Source organism: Schistocerca piceifrons, chromosome 4 (assembly GCF_021461385.2).
Source record: "Schistocerca piceifrons isolate TAMUIC-IGC-003096 chromosome 4, iqSchPice1.1, whole genome shotgun sequence".
Lineage (NCBI taxonomy): Eukaryota > Metazoa > Arthropoda > Insecta > Orthoptera > Acrididae > Schistocerca > Schistocerca piceifrons.
In genome coordinates, this window is record NC_060141.1 from 508,896,285 (window position 1) to 508,921,492 (window position 25,208).

A 25,208-nucleotide genomic window follows, 5' to 3' on the forward strand; every position below is an offset into this window, starting at 1 on the left:
AACAGAAGATGTGCAAAAAGGGGCGAAAATTGTTCTTTCAAACAAGCGAGTAACCATTCGAGAGCTTACCGAAGAACTTAACATCTCATACTGTTCGGTGCAAAGTATTTTAACCGATAATTTGCAAATGAGACGAAGTGAGAAGGAAAAATTGTCGCCAGACTTTTGCGTGATGAACGGAAGGAAAATCGTGGGTCAATTTGCACGGAGTTGAAGGATCGCCTTCATTTATATCCAGACTTCATGCCCAAAATTGTAGCTGGATAGTAAACTTGAACTCAGATGAACATTCAGAGCTCGCACTGGAAAATCAGTGAATTTCCTCAACCTAAGAAAGGCACTCAATCAAAACCGAATTTCAAAGTCAACCTTATTGTTTTTTTTCGATGTTGAGGACATAGTGCAATCAGAGTTTGTTCCAAGGGGAACAACTGCAAACGCCGAATTTTACAAGGGCGTACTGCAACGTTTGCGAAACGATGTTCGCAGAAAGAGGCCAGAAAAATGGACCAATAGCTTCCTTCTTCCTCACGACAACGCGCTGTGCCACAATTGGCTTTTGGTTTGCGAGTGTTTGGCCAGAAATGTGTTCTGTCTGTCCACACCTGCCTTACTCACCAAATTTAGCACCATGACCCTTCTGACTCTTCCCAGAAAGTAAAACAATGCTTAAAGAAAAACGTTTTGACACCATTCCTGACAATGAGAGGGCTACGACAGAGCAGATGAAACCCCATCCATAAGAAGTCTTCCAGAAATGCTTCTACTCAAGGATTCGACGTTGGGATAAGTGCGTTGCTAGCCAAGGACAGTACTTTCTTTGTTTCTTATAAAATTATTCACCCTATTTTGTGATCATATCTCGTGTCTAGCAACACACCAATAACACTGTATTCGAACATTACAGGTGTGTTTCACCTACTCACCTGCATTAACTTACATTTTCTCACACCTATAGAAAGCTGCCATTCGTCACGCCAAATAGAAATTCTGTCAAAGTCATCCTGTATCCTCCTGCAGTCACTCAATGACGACACTTCCCGTACACGAGGTTCACCTTGTCCGCGAGGTCGTGTATGTACACACAGAACAGGGTCCTATCACACTTCCCGGAACACTCTTGATGGTTCTTTTGTCTCCGATGAACATTGTACTGAACAACGTACTGGGTTCTATCACATAGAAAATCTTCGCGTCACTCACAACAGAATTACCCTACCTGTCTGGAAAATGCGTTTAGATTAAATTTCTCTACTTTACGTGGAACTGGATCAGGCCTACGACTGTCTTAGAAAATTCATGAACAACGTAATTTTCTACTTCAGTCACGTTTTAATGGTAATTTATGCTTTGACACGAAGCAAATTTTATGGGAAGTTATAAATAGCAATCGATTATACGTATTCGTTCTTTAATATAGTCGTTAGGTAACTGTATCTGCTGTCTACGACAGCGCCGACTAGTAGCTTCGAAATTGATGTGTCAAATTTGAAATCACCGGACTGAACTAGTAACGTTTAAGATTAAGGCTTCGCTAATCCACAGTGTTAACAAACGCTCTGCTGCCTCCTTCATGAACAAAGCTGGAGACTTCATTCCCTGTAGTATGTACATCTCTAATGCGATCCACTATAGCATATCAGTTTCACCTTCTGTCTTCTATGTTTTCACAGCATCAAGAATAGTTTTTTAGCAACACTTTTTAAAATTACGTATGACTCCCTCGTATTACTGTGCAAACTGTGAAGCACAATTGGCAGTACCTGTACTTTCAGAATTAGCAATTATTCACTTTCCCAGTCATTTTTGGATCACTTAGTCACTAGGCGATATATTGAAGACTTACGTTATTCTAGGTATCAACTCTCCAGCTTCGCCCACGGCGGGACTAGGGATGGTATAGTAACACCGTGGATCAGTGAAGCCTGGACTCTTAAATTTTGTGATATTAGTGCTGGAATCACAGAATTCATGTTTGTTTTTCGACTTTGTGAATTTGCGTTGCCGTCAAAAACAGAGCCAATTTTCTTACTATCACGTAAAATAACGCTTAAATATTGATCAGTACTATTCTTCATATAACTTAAAATATTCGTTATTACCATAATTTCTCCAGGAAGTTGTTGGAGCATAGTTTTTCAGCGACAGCTGTCCATTTTCCTCTTTGCCTTCTTGTCTTAAACGCCAACGAAAGAAACAGAACGATGTGTCCAATCATTTCTAATGTAAGGGTACAAGAAACAATAGGACCTAGATAAGAAGAGCCTCTGGTAAACAAGCAAATGGAATTATTGTGGAGGCATTGTTTCGATAAAAGAAGGCGTTCTTTTCCTTCCTGAAATTGGTCGCCGCTATAATTTTACTCTCTCTATCGCCGATCTTATGAAGATGAATGGAATTAGGAAATCCCTACGACGAAAAATTTCTTTTCTGTACTGCTTGCACAAGCGAGTAGAGTTCGCTATATCTACATCTACATCCATACTCCGCAAGCCACCTGACGGTGTGTGGTGGAGGGTACCTTGAGTACCTCTATCGGTTCTCCCTTCTGTTCCAGCCTCGTATTGTTCGTGGAAAGAAGGATTGTCGGTATGCTTCTGTGTGGGCTCTAATCTCTCTGATTTATCCTCATGGTCTCTTCGCGAGATATACGTAGGAGGGAGCAATATATTGCTTGACTCTTCGGTGAAGGTATGTTCTCGAAACTTCAACAAAAGCCCGTACCGAGCTACTGAGCGTCTCTCCTGCAGAGTCTTCCACTGGAGTTTATCTATCATCTCCGTAACGCTTTCGCGATTACTAAATGATCCTGATCTAGCAAGTTGTAGCTTACTGAGCTGAATATATGTAAGAGGTTGGAAATATTTTTGCATCTGAAACTACACTGGTGCCCGAAATCTCCGAAACCAAGATCACCAGCTCGGGAAAAAAAAAAAAAAAAAAAAAAAATGCGGTCAACCATCCTAGCTTTTTTTTTTTAATGGACTATTCTGTCATAGTGATTAAAGAGCTCTCCGTTCCAGTTTAAAGCGCTCTTATTTGATGTTATATGCGTCACCTTTGTTTAACATTTGACAGGATATCAGCAGTCTGTTCTAAGATAACGGCAGGTATCGGTTTTTGTAGAAGTTCATTGCTGTACTCTGTTCCCAGTAGACGCTGAGTCCTAAAATTACTGCATTTTGTAAAAGAACGTAGCTTCATCTGTTCTCGTTCCTGCATGCGGAAGTTAACTTGCGTAAGTCATGCAACACTTAGTTAACTGACCTTCGGAATAATTTACATTTGTTCTTCCAGTCTGATTTCTGCGAAACTACGCAAGTGAATTGTGGTCCCTCACACATTCTGGTTTGGATTTCTTTTCTGATCTCTATAAAATTTCAGGAGCACTTATTTCTCTGATATTCTCATTTCGGAAAGGGCTCAAATGGCTCTGAGCACTATGGGACTTAACGTCTATGGTCATCAGTCCCCTAGAGCTTAGAACTACTTAAACCTAACTAACCTAAGGACATCACACAACACCCAGCCATCACGAGACAGAGAAAATCCCTGACCCCGCCGGGAATCGAACCCGGGAACCCGGGCGTGGGAAGCGAGAACGCTACCGCACGACCACGAGATGCGGGCATTTCGGAAAGGAATTTGAACAACAGCAATGTCAGTAAAAATGTTAATGCACCAAAGAAACAAACGTACTCTTTTCATTCTTCGCATGGGGAAATGAACACAATAAGCAACTGAGTGTCTTATAGCTAATTGTGACTGTGTCTGGAATAACTAGCTATAAATTGCTGACAGTTGCTGTATCTCTCCACAGACATTATGTCTGTAACACCGTGCCTGTTTCTTCTTTCCAAATGTAATTACTGGTCCCCCTCTCAATCTCCCTGCAGTTCCCTTCATTACTACGGGTCGCTGCGTGTGCAAATGCGCGCGCGCGCGCGCGTGTGTGTGTGTGTGTAAGAGAGAGAGAGAGAGAGATGCGGAGACAGCGTAGACCTTTATATGCAACGTTTATAGTTTCACCGCTTAGCTAACGACGTAGTGCAGTGGCCAAAACAGCCTTCTCGACCGTTCAAAAGGAGCCGGGTTCAATTCCCTGCAAGACCATGGAGCTGTATGATTTCCCACGTAAAATCACGCTCGAACTGGAATGGATTGTTTCTTAAGAATTCAGCTGACTAGCCCCTCAACCTTGCCCGACGGAGTTTATCCACCGTTTCTAATTATGATACTGTCGATGGGCTGGGATATTCATACAAGAAGGGAAGAGTAGGTGCCTAAACACATCTTCTGAAATTAGAGCTCTGTTACGAGTTTGGGGACGCTTTCCACTTACAGATTGAAAATTTCAGTGTGGTCAGTTCTCGTTAGAGATCCTGCATTACCTATTGGAGGAACATCCTTATGTAATCCTATTGTTAACAAATACTGGTAACTTAAACGTTGTCATCTAAACAACGATTTCATAATGTCATTATACAGTTTTCTGCTACTCAATTTTTAATACTGCTGTACAAAAGAAAACTAGAAAAAAATATGGTGCCATTACTACATATATGTTTATTAAGTTACGTGAGATAAATTAAGAAGAGAACCTGCTGCTGGTGACGTTTTGGTATTTACTTAGGTCGTCGTGAAATAACAATTACATGACTGAATACTGTATTCAGTTTGTGCTCTTTCCTTTGAGAGCGTTAAACATCCCGAAATCAGTGAGAGAAATCAGCCGTTAGCTTTCTAATGCGTGACCTGCAATATCTGTAGGAAAACAGTATTTACCGAGCGTGATTAATAGCCGATGTAAAAAAAAAAAAAAAAAAGAAATGGAGAACGGTTGTCGGTCTAACACTTGTGAATATTTAATGCGTTGACTAAATAACAAACTGGATTCGCAAAACTAATATGGACATTCTTTTACTGGATAATTTCGCGGACCGTCTTACATCAAAGATCTATGAAATTCCTATTAACTGTGACTTACGGAGAGCAGTACGAACTAATACAAAAGAAGATGTAAGAATTATGATTAAAATATTCTACCAAGAACAGACGGAGCGGCCAAGCAGTGGAAGATAAGAATTGTTACATAAGATATTTTACCGTGGCTAAGGTGCTAATAATAACATGCAATCCAGAAGACATGAAGAAATCATGATGATGTAAGTGTTAATTTGTGCATTAAAAGAAACACTACTCGATATTTAAAAAAATACAATAACAAACAGCAATTTACCTTTAGTTACCTGGTACAGTCGTAAGTATAAGTGTAACATTTTTATGCCGCTAAAAAGAGTACTGCATAAAAAATTGATATATGCATAAGGCACAGATAAGTGTGAAAAATTTGACACAAGCATTTTTATGGTTCCGTTCATTCACTGTCTGAAATAACATCAGCATAGATTGTACATAAAACTGTCATACTAATATAAATAGTTTGTTTATAGCCTACATATTTTTACCGTTACAAAAGAATAATATTTTATTTGTTTATCGCTCACGAGAAAGCTGCCAAAAGAGAAATTTTAAACGATTGTTCCGAGCAAACACCCGCCTCACCTAAACAGATGACTAAAGGCGATGGAACTTTCGCAACTTACCGAACAGCTTCAAAAATATTCGCTGCTATCGTCATGAGAGATCACTACAATCATTCACAAGCGTTGACGGCATAGGCACTGTCCTTAAATTTACAAGTAGTGGCGGCAACAGTCGCTGTCTGCACATTCTTGCTAAGACAACCGACCTATCGTCAATGCTTCGTACTATTCTGTGTGCTTTGCGTGCATATTCTGTAGCTCCACAATTATTACGAGATGCTTTTTAGCGATAGTGTTAAAGCTACTCCTTTTTCTCTACCGTTGGCTATTATCTAATAGGAAAATTGTCTTCCGACTATAAAAATTCTACATTGCGTATGGACACGAGATATTCATTACTTGAGCAAGAACCGGTGTGTAATTTAATCTTGATGAGATGTATACAACAAATGCACGTGGGCGCACTTCATTCAGCGACACGGAACGGCTTCTAAAGGCACTCGCGGTGGAGTTATTAACACTACGCGACCAACAAAAATATATTTATGCGGCAGTAATTCAGCATTTCGCTACGACTGGACCCTAAAATACGACGCGGGCGCGCCACGGCCGAGCACGGAGTACACCACGCGGCGGAACATAGCAGGGCGCTAAAGATTTCACACAGAGATGACAGCTGCCGGCCCTGAAAGCACACGCGCTTAGCACACGGGTGGCACTGCGAGCGTTAGCGAGCACACAGAACAGACACTTTCCTGCGCCGGGTAACGGTAGCACAAAAAAAGCCCGGCCGAGGCGGGCGTTGACGGGTCGCGGGCCCGGCGCCGACGCCGGCACACGTGGGCGGCAGCTCGGCGTCGCGTCGCGCGTATCCGGGCTCACGCATCGCACACACGCACCGCCGGCAGCCGGCACGCACTCGCGTTTGCTCTCGGGCTGGCCGGGAGACTGCCGCCAGCCGTCCGTCACGCCACAAAAATTGCCGTCCCGGGCCGCGCGCTCGCCGCCGACTTGCGGGCGCCTCGCCTCCCGCGAGAGAAAAAAAATATAACCGGGTTAGCCCCGTTTAAAAGAGTTTTACCGTAATGGCATTTGCTGCTTAAGTAGGCCGGCGCCGCTGAGCGAACGACGGCGCCCCGTAATAATCGGCAATAACACATCACACGAGATCAGTCCCGGGGTAATCTTCTTAGCTCCCGAGGCCGGTGTTTGAACATTTAAAGGAGATAAAACACAATAAACTCACCTAAGCTGTCAGAAATCTGTTACTGAATGCAGAGGCCTTCCAGATAAAACAAGCCTTAAGCCTGTTACAGAGCAGCTTAGACCGTCTCAAACCGTATTAAATAAGACCACGATTGATCCACTGCAATCCCCAACTTTTCAAACACACACACAACGGCACACGGACGCCGGCGCGCACACACACACGCACGCGCAGCGAGCGCTCCTAATGGCGACTTTTCCTGACCTCCCCTCCACCGGGCGCAGCGCGCAGGCGCGGTGGTCACGTGGTACGCCCGCCGGCCAATGGGGCGTGGGCTCGGCCCCGCCCCCCGCGACTCGCCAGCCGCCGCCGCTCGCGTCCCCCGCGCGCCGACAAGCCCGAAGACGCGAGCGCTATTGTGGCCAGCCCGCGCCGCCAAACAAAAGGTTTTGCTCGGCACTGCGCCCGCCGTACCGTACGTGAGCGTGCTCCCTCTCCCTCTCCTCTCCCCCTCCCACTGCCGCTCCTTCTCCTCTCGCCTCCTCCCGCCCCTCTTTCCCGGCGGTGGAGCGTCGAGCGTCCTGACATCGCGCGCACCCTGGCCGCCGCGTCCCTCCGGACGCCGTGCCACCCACCACCCTCTTCCCTAAGGTTTTGCAAGACAGAGGTAATCAATATAACACCGCGCCGCTCCAGAACGCACCTTCCCTGCTCATTAGAAGGCGCCACCAGCTCTTAAGTGCCATCTCCAAACATAAGTTGCCCAGCAGTAAAGTAATGTCTCTAAGGATGATGCGTAGTAGCACTCAAGAACACACACATTTTAGAATAGTTTGTGAAACTGTTGCTATACTTGAGACTTTTCCACACGCCTGGTGCCCACAGCTGCGATCTTCATAATATAAGGTACGGACTCACGGCCTGAGGACTGCCTTACTATTCATCGCGGCACTAGAAGGGGAAGGGGTGGCAAATCCCTAGCCGCGGCTGCTATTTATCCTGGGAAAGATTCCCGGTCCTCATTTTTGATAGCACACGAGGTGGACCTGGGGCCGCCCTTTAGGGATTGTATCTTGGAAAAATCCTCGCCCCTACCCGAGATTGGATGCAGGATCTCCAGGGCCGCAGTCTAGCGCTCTACTCGCTAGGGCACTACGATCACGATCTCCATAACCTAAGGGAAAAAAGCTTCATCAAGCAGGTACTAAACATGTTCATTTGTTTAGCGCGTGCAGAACATTGTAGCTCCCTTTTCAATGCAAATACAGGTTGTTTCAAAAATGATATACGTATTTCGAACATGTATATTTATTAAACTGTAAGACACACAACTATGAAACTTGATATACATAGTTACGAGCATCTCAAGTTTAGATTACAAATGTTCAGTATGTCCTCTACTAGCAACACGAACAATGTCACATCGATACTCGAATTGCCGGCCGGTGTGGCCGAGCGGTTCTAGGCGCTACAATCTGGAACCGCGCGACCGCTACGGTCGCAGGTTCGAATCCTGCCTTTGGCATGGATGGGTGTGATGTCCTTAGGTTAGTTAGGTTTAAGTAGTTTTAAGTTCTAGGGGACTGATGACGTCAGAAGTTAAGTCCCATAGTGCTCAGAGCCATTTGAACCATTTTTGATACTCGAATCCCTCCCACACTCGGGTAAGCACGGTTGACTGGTTGATTCGGAGGAGTGGACCAAACAGCGAGGTCATCGGTCCCATTGGATTAGGAGAAGGATGGAGAAGGAACTCGACCGTGCATTTTTAAAGGAACCATTTGGACATTTGCCTGAAGCGATACAGAAAACCTAAATCAGGATGACCGGACGCGGGTTTGAACGGTTGTTCTCCCTAACGTGAGTCCAGTGTGCTAACCACTGCGCCACCTCATTTGGTGAGTAAGCATAGGCTGTCCATCTTCACTGATGTTATTGCGGTAGCATCCGGTTCCTCATCTCTTCTATGTTCTGCTATAGTGTTGGTGCATAAACGTTTTCCTTATGGAAGAAGTCACAGAGCGTCAAATTCGGAGATCGTGGAGGCCAGATAAGAAGTTTGACGACCAGTCTTTGACGTCCCGTCCAACGGCTCGGGAGAGTTTCTTTCAGATATTCACCCACTTGGCCGTCCTCGTTCAGCCTCGGAAACATCCTATTTTGTAATATAGCAAGATATTGTCGGCCATTAACCGTGTTTCCATCAAAGAAGAAAGGGCTGTAAACAGATAACTGAGATATCACACAAAACTCACTGACTTTGGGTGAATCTTGTACGTGTTCAGTGTATGCATATGGGTTCTGTAGGCCCAAAACTCGACAAATTGTGTTTGTTAAACTTCCCTCTAAGGTGAAAAAGAAGCTTAATCACTGAACACGATGCGTTGTGCGAAAGTATTATCATTGTCAATAGCATTCTGAAGTTAGGAAATGCTACACGTTTGCATTTGTCGTCATGACGTAGAGACTGTAACAGCTATAACTTGAATGGCTTGATAAAATGTTGTGGACTGGCAAGACAGCCAATCCACAGTGACGGGTAACCGAAAGGCACGCGCTTAAACTCACGCAGGCTGGCGTGAGGTCTGAAACAGGATATGTAATGAATGCTATAAAGAAAAGTACGTAGCTGCTGGAATACTTAACTTTAATCCACAATTGGTGAACATTGGTCTTGTTACTGTACATGCTTCATTAGATACATAGCAAAGGATAAATGGCGCCTTGCTAGGTCGTAGCAATTGACTTAGCTGAAGGATATGCTAACTATCGTCTCGGCAAATGAGAGCGTAATTCTCAGTGAACCTTTCCTAGCAACGTCGACTGTACAACTGGGGTGAGTGCTAGTAAGTCTCTCTAGACCTACCGTGTGGTGGCGCTCGGTCTGCAATTACTGACAGTGGCGACACGCGGGTCCGTCGTATACTAGCGGACCGCGGCCGATTTAAAAGGCTACCACCTAGCAAGTGTGGTGTCTAGCGGTGACACCACATAAACAATCGACGTCTCAAGACGCGCCAAATTGTTGTTATAGACAATTGTAACTCCCGACAGGCACGACGAATTAATTTTGTAAACTACACTGGAAAGCGGTTTGTATTCGCGCAACATTTTCATCGGAAATACGAGAGCGGCCAGAGCTCTTTCCTTTACACGCACATTCTATGTCTACCTGTCGATACCATATGCGAATGTTCCGTCCATTTGGATGATCAGTTTGGTTCCTCAGCCTGAAACGTCTTTGGACTGTAATCACGAAATTAAGCTTCGCAAACTAGAGTACATAAAATAGTTTCTGGTGCGGATCAGCCGTTTTGCAACATGTGACGGTAACCAATCAAAGACAAGAGAACCAACATCTAGCGGCAATGAATATAAAGTAAACGATGTATTCGTTCCTCCAATAACCCAGCCGTGAAGCGGTGACCCATAGTTTTGACAGAATAATACTTTCCAATACGTATATTCACCTTGAAACACCCTGTAGTGGCCGGCCGCATTGGACGAGCGGTTCTAGGCGCTTCAGTCTTGCACCGCGCGACCGCTACGCTCGCAGGTTCTAATCCTGCCTCGGGCATGGATGTGTGTGACGTCCTTAGGTTGGTTAGGTTCAAGTAGTTCTAAGTTCTAGAGGATTGATGACCTCAGATGGCCGGCCGCTGGTGGCCGAGCGGTTCTGGCGCTACAGTCTGGAACCGCGCGACCGCTACGGTCGCAGGTTCGAATCCTGCCTCGGGCATGGATGTGTGTGTTGTCCCTAGGTTAGTTAGGTTTAAGTAGTTCTAAGTTCTAGGGGACTTATGACCACAGCAGTTGAGTCCCATAGTGCTCAGAGCCATTTGAACCATTTTTTTGACCTCAGATGTTAGGTCCCATAGTGCTCAGAGCCATTTGAACCATTTTTGAACACCCTGTAGTCCATTTCATTCCTTTGGAGCTCTGCAAGCAGCGCACAAACATCGTGTCATAGCGTTGTAGCGACGGCAGGGTAGTACCGAAGTGGTGGCGAAGTGGGAACCCGCCAACGACGCAAACATAGAAGGGGCTCAGAAATTGAGCGAACAGGAAAAAAGGACGGTATAAACGTTGATCGGAAGGGATACGTGAGTCCTCCTACGAACAGGAGAGTTTATACGGATAGTAGAGTTCACTCTCTCCTCCCCGACGTGAAGTCCTCTTAGCCATGAAACATCTTATACAAACACAAGATGTGATACATTATCTCATAGGTCATGGACTTTACTCGGTTTGCCTCCGCCAGTCTAGATGATATGAGAAAGGCAATGTGCCACTGTACGTATTCCAGTACTGACAATTCACGTGCATGCGCGACTCGTAACGATCAGGTGCTATGATGTACGAGGACTTTGGCATTGAAGTGGTGTAACATGGATTCGTGAACGCTCATTACAGAGATGGTCAGATGGTCATTTTCAGATGCAGTTCTTAACTGGTAGAAACCGACCTTGGGGAAGAGCAGTTTGGATTCCGGAGAAATGTAGAAACACGCGAGGCAATACTGACCCTACGACTTCTCATAGAAGAAAAGGCAAAACTACGTTTGTAGCATTTGTGGACTTAGAGAAAGCTTTTGACAATGTTGGCTGGTATAATCTCTTTCAAACTCTAAAGATGACAGAGTAAAATACAGAGAGGGAAAAGCTATTTGTAATTTGTACAGAAACCAGATGGCAGTTATAAGAGTCGAAGGCCACAAAAGGGAAGCAGTGGTTGAGAAAGGAGTGAGGCAGTGTTGTTGCCTATCCCCTATGCTATTCAATATGTATATTGAGAATGCTGTAAAGGAAACAAAAGAAAAATTGGGAGTAGGAATTAAAGCCCAGGGAGAAGAAATGAGAACTTTGAGGTTTGCCGATGACATTGTCATTCTGTCATAGACTTGGAAGAGCAGTTCAGCGGAATGGACAGTATCGTGAAAGGAGGATATAAGACGAACATCAACAAAAGCAAAACTAGGATAATGGAATTGAACCAGATGATGCTGAGGGAATTAGATTAAGAAATGAGACACTGAAAATAGTAAATGTGTTTTCCTATTTGGGAAGCAAAATAACTAATTGTGGTCGAAATAGGGAGTATGCACAATGTAGACTGCCAATGCCAAGAATAGCGTTTCTGAAGAAGAGCAATTAGCTAACATCGAGCACAGATATAAGTGCCAGAAAGTTCTTTCCGAAACAAAGTGAAACATGGATGATAAATAGTTTAGACAAGAAGAGAATAGATGGTTTTGAAATATCATGCTACAGAAGAATGATGAAGATTAGATCGGTAGATCACGTAACTAATGAGGAGTTAGTGAACAGAATATGGGAGAAGAGAAATTTGTGGACAACCTGATTAAAGGAGGTGTCGGTTGGGAGGACACTTTCTGAGACATCACGGGATCACCCATTTAATACTGGAGGGAAGCGTGGATAATAAAAATCGTAAAGGGAGACCAAGAGATGAATACAGTAAACAGATTCAGAGGGATGTAGGTTGCAGTAGGTACTCGGAGATGAAGAGGCTTGCACGGAATAGAGTAGCATCTAGAGCTGCATCAGACCAGTCTTTGGACTGAAGACCACAAAGACAACAACAGCACTTATTTGTAGCAAGCAACACTAAATTAAGTAAGGCTATTGTAGCATTACGCAACGAGTAGAAGAAAAATTACATAAAAACATAAAAACATTGTTTCATATCGCATAATGCTTAGAAATGTAAGTAAAGTCAATGTTATTAATCAATTAATCACTCGCTCACATAGGCAACATAATAGTTCGTCAGGAAATCACAGTGTCATAACTTTGGGGGTCGCTGAGGATAGCAGGAATCTGAAACAGAGAACAGTCGACACGACTGGCGCCGACTTTTAAAAATCAGTACTTGGGAGGGGGGGGGGGGCTGCCAATTACCACGCTCTATCTGTTGCGAGCTCGTAACACCCAAATTTATGTAGGCTAGCAACTAACGAGATCAATAAATGTGCGGCCCGAAGTGCCACTCTAGGTCGGTCGGTAGTGGCTTTTGAGTAAAATGGTTTCACGGCCACTGATATAGTCAAAGACATCAACGACGTTGAAAACGAAAGATGTCAGACCTTGCGTTGCTAAGACCACCCACTGGGCAATACCAGAACAAGAGGCATGATCCGTCTCTGCAGCGGACGGCCCTTGGGTTCGGTCTACGCTGGGAACTGATTGGCTCCTTGACTGATGAAGTCAAGAACAGTGTGGGAGGCAGGGAAGGCGGTGATGGTATAGCTTCCCATCCAGTAACACTGGCTGTTGGGAAGTTAGGGCGAGGTTTGCTACAGGTGGTTGCGGGGGCACTACGAATTTAGTGCGGGACAATACGTTGAGAATGTGGATTTTCGCGGGAGGCGTGCCAGAGATAAATCCCTCCAGTCGCGCTGTCCTCTGTGTCCTCGATGGCTAGCCGGCACGGTAGCTCAGCATGTTCGGTCAGAGGGTTAACTGCCCTCTATAATAAAAAAACTGAGTTAATCGATCGACAACGAACTTAAACGGATGTCTTACGACGTCCGCCCCGAGCAGATGCAACGAACGAAAGCGAACAAAATGAGATTAAAAAAAAAAAGAAAAAAAGATGGCTCAGATGGATAGAGCGCCTGCCACGTAAGCAGGAGATCCCGGGTTCGAGTCCCGGTCGGGGCACACATTTTCATCTGTCCCTGTTGACCAATGTCAAAGCCTGTAAGCAGCTAAGGGTGTTCATTTCATTATATAAGCGCTGTTGTCAGTAATTTCTGTTTACATATAGTATAATGACATAAAGTATATATATAGAGGGGGTGAAGGGAGTAATTTAACAGGCGGTGCTAAGCAAAGTTGTAAAGGCCTACCACCTAGTGATTAGGGACGGGCAACTTTCGGGACTGGCTCTTGTGGGCTAAGTGGTCATTTGCACTTGTAAAACACTAACCTTGTTAAGTTATAGTCAATAGTACCACATTGGTAGCTTTTAGTCAAAGTAGAATTGTTTACCAATAAAAATGTTAAGACATTGGGCCACATTCCAGCTTTCTGAGCGCAATAAAAAGCTGTTTTCCTCGGTCCGCGATTGTAAATGCACACTGTTATCACTGTGTCATTTCTATAGTTATGTCTCGCCAAATAGCGTAATAAAGACTCGACTAATACCGAACAGACATCTGTCGATAACACGATTTATGTGGCAACAGTGTGTTTGTTTCACAGGGCTGCCGCGTACACAGCTCGCTCATATTCAGGAATGTTCATGCTGTTGGATATCAAAGGTCGGCGGGCGACTGCTTAAGCGAATGTTCTATTTCACTGAAAGCAATCGTTTTTGCCCGTCTCTGCGAGCAAAGGACTGCTAATAGTATATGGGAAGTAAGTAAAATCTGTTCATTATTACACAAGGCATCCGATTTTAGGCGATATCTGCCAATAAAGGACTAATAAGAATTTTTCTTAAGTTTATACAATTCATAATTATTTACAATAACATTATTTCACATTTTGGGTGCAGTAGTTTCATCAGTACTCATCATTTAATTAATGTTTTTTTAATCTGCCTATCTCATTTTTATTAAACCTATTTGAGAAATTATAAAATTTGCTAAATCTGTGTAGTAAAACTTGCATAAAGGTAGTTTCACAGAAAGGGGACGGTGCTTCGTACGACTCTGCCAATCAGTAGTCAAAAAGAGTACACATGACCTTGAAACCTAGCATATGTTGCTCCAAATAAGTACTGGAATGAAAATAAAAAGAGGAAACACTGATGGACAATTTTAAATATATATGAACGACAGATGTGATTGACCTATCCTGTTGACCACCACAAAAGAAGATGATTGCGTATGGCTTAATTGATTTGCTAAATAATGAAAGTTTTGTGTCTGAACCCCATATACGTGTACAGAGCTATAAATGCGGAAGTTTGTGTCTATATGTTTGTTACTCCTTCGCGCTAAAACGGATTTGAAAGTGATTTGGAACGGAATTAGCTTATACCCTGAAATAACATATAGGCTACTTTTAAAAGATATTTATTGATTTGAAGAATAAAACGTGAAGTGTGGAACAGTAATTACTCTTAGAATAAGCTACTTACTCTTTGACTTTTGAATTGTATTGTTTTTGTGAAAAAGCTTTCATTGTTTAATATGTTTCACATACTACGATTCAAAGTAATTAATACAACGCTTATACAACCCTCCAAGTCTTTAATACATACTTCCATACAAGCCCTTTGCATTTTAGCCACTGAGCGTTAAGCGTATCTTATAGCTTCAGAGAAGTTTGAAGATTCACAGCGATGGAGTCATTTAAACGTTGTACGACAAACAGACGTTGGACCTCTACATGAGGAACGTGGTACGCTTTTAGTGAGGCTGGATTTGATTATAATGTGCGAGCGTATCTGCTGGTAACAGGCACGCACGTGAGGGTAGATGACGTTGCTGAACGTACAAATATTATAAAATTTGTGCAGAACTAAGAACTGATTATTTTCTTTCTTCGTATGTTTGTTACTCCTTCACGCTGAAGCATCTGGATATATTTGGATGAACTCTGGAATGGAGATGGCCTATACCCTGAATTAACATATAGGCTACCTTTCTTTTATTCTGAAGAGAGTCACAGTTTCCGTGGACGGTCAAGGTGACTACTGTTCCCGTGGGATGGGTAACGTGGCTAACAAGTCATCCATGAAAGTTAACTATCAAATGAATCCGTTGATTTTAATAGGCTACAGAGATTAGTTTTTAACTCTTTTAACAAATGAAATTATTGACACCACGAGTTCCTATTATCCCAACAAACTTGCCTTTCCATATCAAATGCTTGCAGTTCCCTTTTTAGAGTGGCCATCTCGATCAGTATAAATAAGAGCCAAGGTTCAAATGGCTCTGAGTACTATGCGACTTAACTTTTGAGGTCATCAGTCGCCTAGAACTTAGAACTAATTAAACCTAACTAACCTAAGGACATCACACACATCCATGTCAGAGGCAGGATTCGAACCTGCGACCGTAGCGGTCGCTCGGCTCCAGACTGTAGCGCCTAGAACCGCACGGCCACTCCGGCCGGAAAGAGCCAAGGACAAACATTAAAAGTGACAGGTATTCATCTGGGCACACCATGTTGTTTGCTCGGACAGTCTACGTTGGCTGCTCGCTTGTATTGAGAACCAGAAATCTCTAGATATACCGGAGAGAACAAGAAGTCTCGGAACATTGTTTATAGAGGCGTATTACAGTAGATTGACTATTGACCTTCAACGTGAGCAAATGTAACTTACTGTGCATAAGTAGGCAGAAAGACCCATTGTTGTATGATAACACGATTGCAGAACAGCCACTGAAAATCACATCCATAAAATATGTATGAGCGTACGGAGCGATTTGAACTGGAACGACCACATAAAACAAATTGCGTGTAAGGCAGATGCCAGACTGAGATTGACTGAAAGAATACTCAGGAAATGTAGCTCTCTCACAAAGGAAAGAATTTACTAAACGTTTGTACGACTGATACACGAATATTTCTCGTCGGTCTGGTAAACGTAACAGCTAGAACTGAAAGAGGAAATAGAGAATATGCAAAGAAGAGTCACATGTTTCCTTACAGGTTCATTTTATAAGCGAGAAAACGTCTCGGAATGCTCATCCAACTCCAGTGGCAGACGCTGAGACAGAGGCATACTGCATCTCGATGTGCTTTACTTTTAAAGTCAGTCAATATATTGCTCTCTCCTAAGTATATCTCGTGGAAAGACCGTGAATATCAAACGTTCACACGGAGGAATACCAGAATCGTCCTTCCCGTGACCCGTTCGCGACGACTAAAACAGGACGGTGGCACAAAAATACCCTCCACACTCCATAGGTTGGCTTGTGGAGTATAGATCTTGCTAGAGCGGGGTGCCAGTCCTTATCTGGCCATGCAGATTTAGGTTTCCCGTGAGTTACCTAAGTCGGTCCAGGCAAATGCCAGGATGGCGCATTTGAAAAGGATACGACCAACGTCCTCCCGTATCACACTATTCAAGCTTATGCTACGCTTTTAATGAACTCGTCGTCGACGTTACTTTAAGCCTTTATCTTCCTTCCTTCATTCTGAAGTAAGACTTTCAAATGAGTGTCAGCTGTGTCGTCAGTCTTCGCTTCGGCATAAGACAATGTGGAACAAAGCACACACTCGTTTCGTGTGCCCATCTTGTCTCCAATAATGGGGTAAATCTTTCAGATACTCGTCTCTAATATTTTACTTGACAGTTCCTGGAAAATGAATCGTAAAACACAAGTTTTAATCTCTATTTCATGTCTAAACACGTCCTGAGATCATGTCTTCGAGTGACTGCTAATGGTCTTATTAATAATTGTACGAAGCAGCTAGTTCGGACCAGAAATTCATCGCCGTTTGACATTTAGGAACGTTTGTGAAGTTAAACGCATCTTTTTCTTTTCATTTCAGAGGCAACTCATTATCGCAGTCTATGTGGTATCTTAGAAGAAAGATTAAGGGAAGGCAAACCTACGTTTCTAGCATTTGTAAACTTAGATAAAGCTTTTCACGATGTTGACTGGAATACTCTCTTTCGAATTCTGAAGGTGGACGGGGTAAAATACGGGGAGCGAAAGGCTATTTACAATTTGTACAGAAACCAGATGGCAGTTATAAGAGTCGAGGGACATGAAAGGGAGGCAGTGGTTGGGAAGGGAGTGAGACAGGGTTGTAGCCTCTCCCCGATGCTATTCAATCTGTATATTGAGCAAGCAGTAAAGGAAACAAAGGAAAAGTTCGGAGTAGGTATTAAAATCCATGGCGAAGAAATAAAAACTTTGAGGTTCGCCGATGACATTGTAATTCTGTCAGAGACAGCAAAGGACTTGGAAGAGCAGTTGAACGGAATGGACAGTGTCTTGAAAGGAGTGTATAAGATGAACATCAACAAATGCAAAACGAGGATAATAGAATGTAGTCGAATTAAGTAGGGTGATGCTGAGGGAATTAGATTAGGAAATGAAACACTTGAAGTAGTAAAGGAGTTTTGCTATTTGAGGAGCAAAATAACTGATGATGGTCGAAGTAGAGAGGATATAAAATGTAGACTGGCAATGGCAAGGAAAGCGTTTCAAAAGAAGAGAGATTTGTTAACACCGAGTATAGATTTAAGTGTCAGGAAGTCGTTTCTGAAAGTGTTTGTATGGAGGAAGTGAAACATGGACGATAAATAGTTTGGACAAGAAGAGAATAGAAGCTTTCGAAATGTGGTCTACAGAAGAATGCTGAAGATTAGATGGGTAGATCATATAACTAATGAGGGGGTATTGAACAGGATTGGGGAGAAGAGAAGTTTGTGGCACAACTTGACTAGAGGAAGGGATCGGTTGGTAGGACATGTTCTGAGGCATCAAGGGATCACCAATTTAGTATTGGAGGGAAGCGTGGAGGGTAAAAATCGTATAGGGAGACCAAGAGATGAATACAGTAAGCAGATTCAGAAGGATGTAGGGTGCAGTAGGTTCTGGGAGATGAAGAAGCTTGCACAGGATAGAGTAGCATAGAGAGCTGTATCAAACCAGTCTCAGGACTAAAGACCACAACAACAACAATGTGGTGTGGTATAGCACCAACTTATCTTTCTCTGCCCACTGATCGTAAAGTAGCACGGATGAGATAAACATTTCTTACACCCAGGGAGACAGAAGCGAGAAACATTATCGTGTACCCCTAAATGGCGCCGCTAGCTTTTTTAGGACTAAGAAACTGTCAGTCAACGATCGTTTCGAACTACCGTTTTAGCTTTTGACAGTTATGGCATCAAGACTTTTTAAGAATTTTTAACATTGTGCAGCCCTGTCAGCAACTGTGATAATTGAACATGTAACACGTTAGCCTCAGTGGTAAATAGAAACCAAACTTTATCCAGGTTTCAGCCAAAATAATTTGGCATTCTTCAGAAGCTAGTGACACTAAACTACTGCATGCCAAAGTTTGGCCATGTCAGTGGGGCCTGCAGTTTCTCTTCAGCCCAAGTAATGTAGATTATGACTAGCTACTACGGTGCTACAGTTTTATACTTTACATGGCCGAACTTTGGTATGCAGTAGTTTAATGTCACTCGCTTCTGAAGAAGGCCAAATTATTTTGGCTGATACATGGGTAAAGTTTGGTTTCTATTTGCAGCTGAGGCTGACGTGTTACATGTTCAAGACATTTTATTATTACTAGTTTCGATTCTTCCCTTTTAAGAGAGCGATTGAACTTGAGTAGTCATGATTTCTTCTTCTTCCTTCGTTGTTCCCAAATTCTTTCCATACGCTCGCTGTGCTCTCTCTTGCGTTCTTCTGACCATCTATTTCCTGTTCTTTTCTCGGTGTGTTTCTTCAATGTATTTCTGAACTGTTTTCGATTGTATACGTCGTCTTCTATGATTCCCAGTTCCTTAATGTCTTTCTCGGTTTCAGTGATCCATTTTGTCTTGTTTGCTAGTGTTTGCTGTGTCAAAGACGTACCTTGTGAGCTCGTTCTTGTTCATCCTGCTGAAATGTCCACAAAATTTCACCCTTCTCTTTCTAAAGGTGTCCTTTATAGTTTCTGTCTCTATGTAGATCTCTCATGTTGGCCTGTTTATCCAAATTTCTTCACGAAACACTGGTCCATATATTCTCCTCATAATTTTTCTTTCTTGTTTATGAATCTCTCTGATATTGGTATGACCATGAATCACTGTCGTTTCTGCCGCGTAGAGTACTTATGGTCGAATCACTTTGGTGTAATGCCCTAGTTTTGTCTTGACAGAAATAGATCTTTTATTGTAGTGATTCCAAGTCAGTTTTATGCTTTCTGTAATTCGGAGATATTTTCTTGATTGGCCGTGGAGTTCAGTCCTGATGGTTGGGTTATCAACTCGAGGCACTTTCCCGTACTGGGTTGCAGTGGCGAGATTATCTGCACACTTCCTTTCCATGTATTTAGTCTTCTCGTAGGAGATTTGTAGGTCAGTTTTCTGTGAGATCTCCGGTGCAAGTTTGGATTCTTTTCTATTTTTTGTTAGAATGACAAGGTCATCCGCGAAATCGAGACACTTTGCGGGCCTTCGAATAAAAATGTGACCCTCAACTACGTGTAATCAGGCTCAAGTTGAAATATTAAAAAGTTTTGGCTGGTTTCGTTGTCTAGGGGCTGGGATACGTAGTTGCCGCATTACAGGCCAAATACTGCTGAGTCTACAGTATACAATATGAATATACACATGAATCGAATGGTCGAAAGTTCCTATCACTCGGCAGTTGCGGATTTGAGTGTAACATAGAAATTTGCGAATGAAAGATTGCAATTGAATAAAAACTGCAGGTCTATTTTAACGACTTTAAATAATGAGTATGATAGCAGAAGTACCTTTAAGGATGCAATTTATCACTGTAAAACACTTATTGGTGTTGATTGTTCAGCAATTAAATAAAATTTAAGTTGAATAACAGAGAAACAGTAGATTCCTACATCACGTAAATAGTTATGAGCAACAACATAGCTCGCGAGACATTCACTTCTAAACGCATGCTACGTCTTCACTGCAGAAGCCACGGAAATCTCACAAGCGCACAAGTCGACACTACGAAATATTTCTTTATCCCCCGACCACGCGCAAACTGTTCAACATTCTCCAAGTATTTCCTGCGACCGTCCGTCGCGCCTTCCCGTCCAGCACTCATCCGTGTCCTGTGCAACCCGATGCTCCTCCCTCACTTCCATACAGTCTCTCCATTGACTTCGACAGTCGCCTACCGTAGTAACAAGTGCTGTGATTGGCTAGAGCGCTGCCGCCGTATCTCCAAGCCAACGTACAATCACAAACATATTGAAACACGTATGAAAATACTGGATTTACATTTAAATAATTTGAAATTAAATATATATTATCCTACAGCTGGACCACAACAGACTGTAACACACATTGTTAAATACATAAACAAGTTAAACAAATATATATCAAGGGAACAGAAGCAAAAGTAGGCCAGTAGCCTAATGTCTCTGTGCTTTCTAAAATACAGTAAATATTTGACCAATTTCTTCATGAATAGTATACATCGGACATAAACAAAGACATAGACGAATAAATATATATTTATAAGCATGCTGCTACCGTTTTTTCGTGCAACTGTGGAGTACTTATGGCCTGACTCGGTCAATAGTAATCAGCCACTTTGACCTCCAATGACTCATGCACTATTCAGTTTAGATGCCTGTAATACATACCAATTTAGGTTTACACTAATAGCTTTCTAAACACATGTCGATCGTCAGAATCGGATGAATCGTTTAGATTTTGGAAATTCGTTGCTGGGTGTTACTTGTATAATTTACAGTCAGATACTAAACTTTAAACTAATAAAGGTATTGAAAATCGGATTACGCCATCAGAATCGTCGTGCAAATAATGGTAATGAACAAGTTTCTTTTTAAGGTATAATGATTCCTCTGGCTATTATTAATTTCTACGTGAACTGTGAAATGTCTGCCTTTATTGTTTCACAAAGTCCGCCACCTGTGGCACTGCCGGCATACAAATCTCCTTCATCGACACAAAGCACAGTCCTCGACACAGTGTCAACGTGGAATTCCCAGCCACGCGGTGGGTCTGGGCTACGCGCTGGGGCTATCCCTCTTAACTCCGGCTAATGTTCAGCATCACGCGGTTGCTGGCGAGCCCCGGTTTGCCGAGGGTCCCGTGCGGCCACGCCAACTCCGAACTTAGAATATTTTCAGGGCGCCACAACTCGCCCGTTACCTCGTACACCTCCACTTATTAACATTCTGTCTTGTCAGAATATTCAGAAGTAGACCCTTCAGTTCCTACAACTGCATATAAAACAAATTACAAGGAACGGAACTGAATGATTAGAACGCCAGGCCGATAGTGTTCACAAAATTTTTGTAGTGATGTGGGAGCAGCATGAACTTCGAAATAAACTAACACAAATTATGAACGAAACAGCGCATTAAATAAATGCCTGCATTTCAGTTATGCATAAACAATTTTTTGGACTAGAAATAATTTTTTTTCAGTACACTTTCACTAATGTGCGCGTTTGTAAGCACTTCCTATGCCGCTTATTCAGCGCTGAGGCGCCTTCTTGCACTAATTTTTCCGTCGCACTTCACACGCTCACACAGATTTTAGCACGAAGTCTTTTGACCAAGTGACTCGCAGGAATCGCGTCTGCCTCTGAATTCCGAGCTCCACCATTTATCGTGACAAATCTGTCTACAACGAAAACCAAAAGTAGAAACCCGTCAACAAACCATTTCCCAAACCCTACCAGGATCCTCGCTAAAGATTCCCTCCAGCGGAAAACGATATTCCAGGAACAAAATCACAAGGCAAACGACTGAATCAGAGTAACCTCAAATTCCCACAAGTTCTACTTAATTGACTCTAATAAATCCTTCCTACCTCGATGCTCCAAAAAAAGCGTGCACATACAATTATAATTTTAATACCCTTCAAACTGACCACTAAATTCTTTTCCACACTTTTATACAAAGCATAAATCAATACATATTTTACTTAATCCACGAGGTTACTGACCTTCACGCACCCTTAGTGCCTAAACATCCCCCTCTTGCACAAGTACAGTGCCACAATAAACTAACAAATTACCAATGAATCCCCCAAGTAAAACATATAAAATTATCCCTCCAAAATTACTACCACTAATTACAAATTAGAACAGCTTTTCATTTCTCTCCTTTCTCTATATACAGCCTCAGCTCCGTCACGTTTCTTAGACGCAAATGTCTTCCTGAGACAGGGTACTTTAAACGGTATGCATTTGGGTGAGGGCACTCTGCCACAACAAATGGTTCACAGTATAACTCGAATAATTTCTTAATCTCCCCGTCCACTTCCCTGGAACGCTCTTTGGTGCGTACAAGCACTTTGTCCCCCACTTTGTACTTCATCGGTTTGTATCGCGCATCGTGTCGCCTTTTCCTTTCAGCGGCTAACTTTTTCATGCGGGCCGTTACTTCCTGCTCTCTTTCAGCAACTGATTCACCTTTTCGCGGCGGGAATTCTACCGTTTCTGTGAGTAGGAACTTTGATTTCATCCCGTTCATGACTTCCAAACTTGAGTTCCATGTAGCCTTACTTTTACGCTGTTGAATACGTCCTCAAACGCGCTCACGTACTCCACCCACTTGGAATGACGCTTGCTTCCATACGTCCTACATAAACGTCCTACTTCTGCATATACCGTTCACACGGGTTGCTCGCTGATGGGTTGACGGATATACGGACATGTTGCACACCCTGGTCGTTCATGAACGTGTTCCAATCGTTCGAAGTAAACTGTGATCCGTTGTCAGACAACAGCCTTACTGGTTTTACGATATTCTTGAAGAAATCTGTCTCCAGTTTGGCGATCAGTTTTAGTATTCACTGTCCTTATCGGATACAATTTAATGAACTTAGAGAATACGTCCTCCACAACAAAGATGTACTTCATGCCGCCGTGTCCTGTGGGCAGTGGGTCAAAATTGTCCACAGCCAGTAACTCGCTCACTTTAGTAGGTATAATGCTTTGCATTTCCCCCTGTTGCGCGGCCGTCCAGTATTTGACCCGTTGGTAACGGTCGCACGCAGCCAGCTGCGCGTGGACCCATCTGGACTGGTTATTTACGTGGGCGTATTCCTCGATGATTTCAGTTCACTTTTCGGCCCCGTAATGCCCGTGACTTAAATGGACGTAGTCTATTAACTGTTCCACATACCTATTGGGAAAACACAGTCTCCATTTGCCCGTCTTTTCATCTTTCCGCCGGTATAACACTCCCTTGTGTGTCTTAAAATATTTGGGTACTTTCTCGTATCCCTTGCTGTCAAAATTCACGTCAATTTGTTTCAGTTCAGGATCGTCGTTTTGCGCTCGCCGCGTATCTTTGCACACCGCACGAATTTCTTTCTCCCCCGCTAACCCCTTCATATACAGTAGCTTAAATTCGTTCGGCTCCCTTCCATCGTCCTCCGCCCCCATTGCTAATGTGGACAGAGCATTTGCAACACAATTTTCTGTACCGTTGGTGTAGCGGATTTCGTATTCGAATTGCTACTTGAACATTGCCCAACACATTAAGCGATTGTTCAGTATCCTGCAGTCCTGCAGATAACTCAGCGCCTTGTCCGACAATACTGTCACTTTTTTGCCCTCTAAATACATATGAAATTTCTTAAATCCGTGCAAGATCGCGAACATCTCCTTCTCCGATATGCTGTATCCCCATTCGTGCTTATTTAGCATGCGGCTGTAGAATGCCACACTACGGTGTTCAGTTTTTCCATCGACTAGCTTTTCCTGAAATAGCTCACAACCTGTTCCACAGTCCGAACTGTCCGACGCTAAACAGAAAGGGAGATTCGTATCTGGGTAGTACAACATCTTACTAATGCACAATTTGACTTATATACCCTGGAATTCCGTTTCACATTCCTCGATCCACCTCCAAGCTGCATTTTTCTTCAACAATTTGCTTAAATTCGGAATATTCATTCCTCCCTCCCAAAAGAATTTTCTGTAGAAACAGCACAAGGCCAAGTATGACTTCAGTTGTTTCCTACTTTTGGGTCTATTACATTCGGCAATGGACTTTAATTTTTCTGGATTAGGTAAAATTCCTTCCGAAGTAAGGATATGCCGCAAGAATTGAATTTCTACTTGAACAAACTCACATTTTGCGAGCTTTAAACTCATCCCACTCAGAGCCATGAGTACCTCCTCCTAAACTCGACAATGCTCATTCCACGTTTTGCGCGGTATTAGCCAAGCAGTCTAGGGCGCTGCAGTCATGGACTGTGCGGCTGGTCCCAGCGGAGGTTCGAGTCCTCCCTCGGGCATGGGTGTATGTGTGTGTTTGTCCTTAGTATAATTTAGATTAAGTAGTGTGTAAGCTTAGGGACTGATGGCCTTAGCAGTTAAGTCCCATAAGATTTCACACACATTTGAACAGTTTTGAACATTCCACGTTTCTGTAGCGATCAATATATCATCTACGTATATCGCGAGTTGGCTCGTTAGACTCTCCCCCAGGACATGAATCAACGCTCTTACAAAAGCTGTCACAGAAATTGTAAGTCCGAACGGCACTACCCTAAACCAGTAGCTTCCCCCTTAAAAAAGAAAAGAAGTGTACCGTCTGCTTTCCTCTGCCAACGGGATCTGCCAAAGTCCCGAGGTCAGATCAACACTGGACATTAAATTGATATTATTAAAATTCTGCAGCAGCTCCTCCATATTGCCAGGCTGGTCTGATTCCCTTATAATTACATTATTTATTTTTCTCGCATCTAATACAATTCTCACGGAGTCATCGCGCTTTTTAACAATAACGATAGGACTGCAGTAATCGCTCCTACATTGTTCGACTATACCCCTATCCAACATTTGTTTT

At 43.1% G+C, this 25,208-nt stretch overlaps 1 protein-coding gene across 1 annotated transcript in view; it reads right to left on the reverse strand.

Moving 5' to 3' along the window:
- The window catches only part of LOC124795952 (homeobox protein OTX2-B-like), a 332,264-nt gene extending 326,400 nt beyond the window's left edge, over positions 1 to 5,864 (reverse strand). The window contains exon 1 of the mRNA XM_047260031.1: positions 5,607 to 5,864. Coding sequence (XP_047115987.1) covers positions 5,607 to 5,641 — 35 coding nt within the window. The 5' untranslated portion in view covers positions 5,642 to 5,864. The remainder of the gene's footprint in view (positions 1 to 5,606) is intronic.
- Between the last annotated feature and the right edge of the window lie 19,344 nt (positions 5,865 to 25,208).